The sequence below is a fragment of the Zingiber officinale genome, chromosome 8B (genome assembly GCF_018446385.1).
Source record: "Zingiber officinale cultivar Zhangliang chromosome 8B, Zo_v1.1, whole genome shotgun sequence".
Taxonomy (NCBI): Eukaryota; Viridiplantae; Streptophyta; class Magnoliopsida; order Zingiberales; family Zingiberaceae; genus Zingiber; species Zingiber officinale.
In genome coordinates this window covers 94,533,100-94,538,616 of record NC_056001.1, presented here as the reverse complement: position 1 = coordinate 94,538,616, position 5,517 = coordinate 94,533,100, and the positions used below count along the sequence as shown (strand labels likewise).

Sequence of the window (5,517 nt, the reverse complement as noted above, 5' to 3'; positions counted from 1 at the left end):
TTTGTCGGTGACACTCCAAAAAGTGAGCAGAAATAACGTCATGGAGGAGCGAAAGAGGAAGCGGAGCAACAGAGGCCGAAATCTCCTCAACAACCAAGGCTTGAGCGTAACCTACATCAGACGGATACGAAATTATGATCCCGCAATCACACGGTTCAAAAAAGATAATGTGAGTAAAGAATTATTTTGGAGTTTCTCCCATACCTGCATTATATATATATTTAAAAATTTTATCTTAAATTTTGAATAAGATAACTAAACAATATTTGCATCAGTTACTCTATTCATTTTCTAAATTTAACATTTATAAATAGTACTCCTTTAAATTTAGGGAAAAGAGAAAAAATATGGAAGTTGATATATGATATAGTAAAAGTGGATATCTAAATTTAATAAAATAATTTTTTTATCCTAAATTATATATTTTAGATAAAAAAATTAGTGTGGATAATTTTATTTCCATAAAAATAAAAATCCTCATTCATAAGAAAGATAAGTGGGGTGGGCAATAATATTTTTTTCCGCGTCTCGTTTAAATAATAATAATAATAAATATTCTGTGTAAAATATTTTTAGAAAAAATAACTGAAGTTAACACCGTTAAATATCCGAATATTTTGGCTTAACGTACGTATGGACTGCCTAACGCCGTTATATGCTCGAGTTAACAACGGATTCGAACGCCCATCGAAACAATCAAACCTCGTTCGCCACCAACCTCGTGCCGTTCACCGATCCCTTTCCTCGCTCCTGTAGAACGATCAATCCACCCCACCAAACTCACGAGATCGCCGTGATTCGTGTTTGTGTACGTTTCTCTCGCTTGATCCTGCAAGACATTGTTCCTGGTTCATCGCTGGATCGCGGTGCCTGCGGCGGCTACGGTTGGCGGAGCAGTTGAGGGCGGAATTTTTCTGGTATTTTTGGGGGGATTTTTACGCTGTGCGAAGTATCAAAAGTTGGGAGATTTTGAGGTTCTCGGCCGATTCTCTCGTTGTTATCGGTGCGTGAGCTCGATCGGCTTCTCCGACGACCCGAGTGCTAAAGTTCTCTTGTGATCGGTTCTAGAGATTGTGAAGATGGTTACCTCGGTGAGTCACTCCACTTCCAGGATCGGTGTTGGCGATCTCGTCCGGCACAAGGCGCCTTGCGTCAGACCTCGAGTGGCGTCCGTTCGTGCTGTATCGACGATCAAAAACCTTGATTTGACGTTTTCCACTAGGAAACCCCTCTATCTCGCGACTCCGGAGAGGGATGGATTTGGCTTCCTCCGCCGCGATGGGACCTTGTCGGCCATCAAGCCCCGTGGTCATGATTTCAAGTGCGAGGCCTACGAAGCTGATAGATCGGAGGTCCCTGAGATCTCCCCTGAGCAGGCCCGTTCGGATGCTGCTCAAAGGCTAAAGATCGGAATCTACTTCGCCACCTGGTGGGCTCTCAACGTTGTCTTCAACATCTACAACAAAAAGGTACTTAACGCCTTCCCCTACCCTTGGCTGACCTCCACCCTCTCCCTGGCCGCGGGCTCCCTCATAATGCTCATTTCCTGGGCCACAAGGATCGCCGAGGCCCCCAAGACCGATTTCAATTTCTGGAAAGCCCTTGCACCGGTAAGAGATTTTCAATTTTTTTTTAGTTGTTCTCTTTCTGGTTTCGTGCTGTCTAGATCAAAGGTGTTATACGTTAAATCCCTTTGATTAGGTGGCGGTAGCGCACACGATCGGGCATGTGGCGGCAACAGTGAGCATGTCAAAGGTGGCAGTCTCGTTCACCCACATAATCAAAAGTGGGGAGCCGGCTTTCAGCGTGTTGGTATCCAGGTTCCTGCTGGGAGAGACCTTCCCTGTGCCGGTGTACCTCTCTCTGGTGCCGATCATTGGTGGATGTGCTCTGGCTGCAGTGACAGAGCTCAACTTTAACATGACTGGTCAGTAGAAGGGTTAGCAAGAATTCTTGATTGTCATTCCTTTTATTTGTTCTTTTGTTTCTCTTTGTTATTTGAGGTGCGTCTAACCCCTTGTAGCATATGTTTTGGGTGAGAATTTGATCTTTCTTTCCTTATCTTTGAAGGCCTGAAACCAGTTATAAAATAAACTCCATATCTTCAATGTCAAGCACTTCAAACTGTAGCAAATGAGTAAATTTTACTCATTAAAAACTGTAGCAAAATGATTCTTAGTCTTTGCCTCTTGGGGTTCAGATGGTTTAACATTAAAAATATGGTTCTTCAGCCTTCCTGTTATTGTTCACTAGAGGAATACTTCTATCACAGCATTTCTTATGTTAATTTTAGTCTATTTATCTTAACTTTTTGCTCCTTTGGAGTTAAGATAGCGTAACATTTAAAATATGATTCTTTAGCTGTCCTATTGTTTGCAGAAGAGTACTTTTATCACAGCATTTTCTGTGCTAATTTTATTCTCTATCTTACATACTTGTTTGGAACCATCAAATTATATGGAATTGCAAATCTACTCTTGATATGATAGAAAATTATTGAATTTGGTGAACAAGAAATGAGAACTAAAATTCTATCTTCTTCAAAATTTGGAACAGAAAATTCAATAAGGAATCAGTCAGATTTTTGTTCAGGAATTCTCAAATATTCATGAACTAAAGATTGTTTTATTTTTGTCTTAATTTGTGAGCCACTGTTGTTGAATAATCTTTGATTTGATTTTCTAATGTGTGATTTGAACCAATCTGATGCTTGACGCTGTTTATAATAGCTTCACTTTGTTTATGGGTTGGTTGTTAAGGTGTTTGTCTTGTATTCAGGTTTCATGGGTGCGATGATATCAAACCTCGCATTTGTCTTTCGGAACATCTTTTCAAAGAAGGGAATGAAAGGGTTATCTGTTAGCGGGATGAACTATTATGCTTGCCTCTCCATCCTGTCCCTCTTTATACTCACCCCATTTGCTATTGCAGTTGAGGGGCCCCAGATGTGGGCTGCTGGTTGGCAGACAGCACTTTCCCAGATTGGTCCTAACTTCATTTGGTGAGAAAACCCTCTTAATTAGCATTAACTTATTCTTTCATGTTATATTCACATGGAAAAGAATTATGTTTCTACTGTATTTTATTTCATAGCATTTTTAGAGATGAAAGCTATGTTTTGCTATATGCATTAAATGTCTACTTGACATTACCTTTGAAAACTATGTTTGTGATAATGTTTGCCTTGGTTGTTATCGTTCATGCTCTTAGCATTAACTTATTCTTTCATGTTATATTCACATGGAAAAGAATAATGTTTCTACTGTACTTTATTTAATAGCATTTTTTTATAGATGAAAGCTATGTTTTGCTATATGTGTTAAATGCCTACTTGACCTTACCTTTGAAAGCTATGTTTGCAATAATATTCGACTTGGTTGTTATCGTTCATGCTCTTAGTTAGCATTAACTTATTCTTTCATGTTAATTCACATGGAAAACAATAATGTTTCTACTGTACTTTATTTAATAGCGTTTTTAGAGATGAAAGCTATGTTTTGCTATGTGTTAAATGCCTACTTGGCATTACCTTTGAAAGCTATGTTTGCGATAATGTTCGACTTGGTTGTTATCGTTCATGCTCATAGTTAGCATTAACTTATTCTTTCATGTTATATTCACATGGAAAAGAATAATGTTTCTACTTTACTTTATTTAATAGCATTTTTAGAGATGAAAGCTTTGTTTGCGTTAAATGTCTACTTGATATTACCTTTGAAAGCTATGACTGCGATAATGTTAGACTTGGTTGGTTATCATTAATGTGCCAAATAATGACTTGTAGCCACAATATATGTAGGGCAAAAATCAACACTTCTATTTTTCAAATCATCAAGGGAGCCCTTTTTTAATTTTTATTCAAAGGGTGCCTCAAATTTAAATTTTCCCAAATTACCCTTATTTAATAGAAGGGATTATCTTTTTTTATAAATATAAATTTAAACATTTACTTTTATCAGTATAAATTATTTTTCTACTGTGTTAAATATTTTGTAAAGATATGCAATATTTTTGTATGAATTTATATCTATATTTTTATTATATTGTTAATTACCTTATAAAATTTTAAAATTATTTTCTTGTGAATGTAAAATTAAATATATCTGTATAGGTGTCATTATTTTATAAAATTAAGATTGATTCTTCTAATCAGATTGGCTTTAATGTTTTTTTTTTTGATGAATCGGCTTAGCCAAACAACTCATTTTTCTATCAAACTAATTTTATACGAGTGATAAGTCCACCTTTTGATTTTCGTTTGCAGTCTTGGAATGAAAGCTGTGTTTGTGCGTGCATTAATTGCTTTTGTTGGAGTTTCAGTTCCCATAAGTATTTTTGTATTTGTAACTTCTTGTGTTAAATAGAATCTTGCTTCTTGTGCTTTCTGTCTCAAAATTATGAAGCTTCCTTTGCTGATTTAGAAAACATTTTAGTTTATGCCACTATGAACTTGCTACATAATAGGTGGATTGCTGCACAAAGTATCTTCTACCATTTATACAACCAAGTCTCTTACATGTCCTTGGATGAGATCTCACCTCTGACGTTCAGCATCGGCAACACCATGAAGAGGATATCTGTCATTGTCTCATCCATCATAATCTTCCGTACTCCTGTTCAGCCTGTCAATGCCCTCGGAGCTGCCATCGCCGTCCTTGGAACTTTCCTCTACTCCCAGGTAACCTTTCTTACTGTTAATATTTGTGTTGTGTTTTTTGTTCTCCAGAGATCACAGAAGAGTTCATGGAAACAAAAGCTCGTCTATATGTTGTTTGTTAGCACACATACATTTCTTTTACACCTCCTACTTGGTTTAAATGGAAGATCATATATTTTCCACTCTTTTAACTGCTTGAACAAATATGCACCAGCAATGGCTATGGAAGATCATAACTCCCCTGTATTATGCAGGCAAAGCAGTGAGAGATGACGAGAAGGGATGGAATAATAAAGTGAAACTGCTCCGGTAGTATAGGATTTGGTCATAGATTCTTTTTGTAGAGTTCCAACAGCAGTCTTCAATTGATCGCAGATCATACTGCAAATACTCCAAGATTCGTTAAACTCAACTTATAGTTATGCTCGTATTTTTTATTCCTATGCTTAAATCAGACAATTCGAGCCTTTCTCAGAGGGGAGTTGGCTAAAATAATCCTGAGCAAAGTTGTATTATTGGGAAACATAAACCCTTCAGCAAGAAGCAATGTTTGTTGTCTTCCACCAGTGTAAGCCTTTCTTATCAGAGCAAGTTGATTTTTTTGTGATATCGTAAGCTTCAAATTACTTGTTTTTTTTCTCTTATTTATTAAGAATCTAATTGGCAGAAGAAAAAGGAAAAAAAAAAACTTGCATCAAGGAGGAATTTCATGTTCTTGAGAAAAGTTGTTTGTTATATAATTTATTAGCATGCATGTACCTGATGAGTTCCTCGCCTGTTTTGCCTGCCGGCGAATGGCGCCGCCGAGTGGATGCTACAGGGATATGAGAAGAGTTATTCCCGTTTGTTTGTGGCAAAAT

The 5,517-nt window shown here is 37.1% G+C and overlaps 1 protein-coding gene across 1 annotated transcript; it reads left to right on the top strand.

Moving 5' to 3' along the window:
* The first annotated feature begins 682 nt into the window (after positions 1–682).
* Positions 683–5,264, top strand: LOC122015792 (glucose-6-phosphate/phosphate translocator 1, chloroplastic-like). Its single transcript, XM_042572828.1, has 5 exons — positions 683–1,610; positions 1,702–1,927; positions 2,779–3,001; positions 4,465–4,678; positions 4,912–5,264. The coding sequence occupies exons 1-5, from the start codon at positions 1,080–1,082 to the stop codon at positions 4,921–4,923; spliced, it is 1,206 nt and encodes a 401-aa protein (XP_042428762.1). The 5' UTR covers positions 683–1,079; the 3' UTR covers positions 4,924–5,264.
* The last annotated feature ends 253 nt before the right edge of the window (positions 5,265–5,517 follow it).

Coding starts and splice junctions, on each gene's coding strand:
- LOC122015792 (XM_042572828.1), top strand. CDS start 1,080: ATGGTTACCTCGGTGAGTCACTCCACTTCCAGGATCGGTGTTGGCGAT. Junction 1,611..1,701: donor TCTGGAAAGCCCTTGCACCG/GTAAGAGATTTT, acceptor CCCTTTGATTAG/GTGGCGGTAGCGCACACGAT. Junction 3,002..4,464: donor ATTGGTCCTAACTTCATTTG/GTGAGAAAACCC, acceptor GCTACATAATAG/GTGGATTGCTGCACAAAGTA.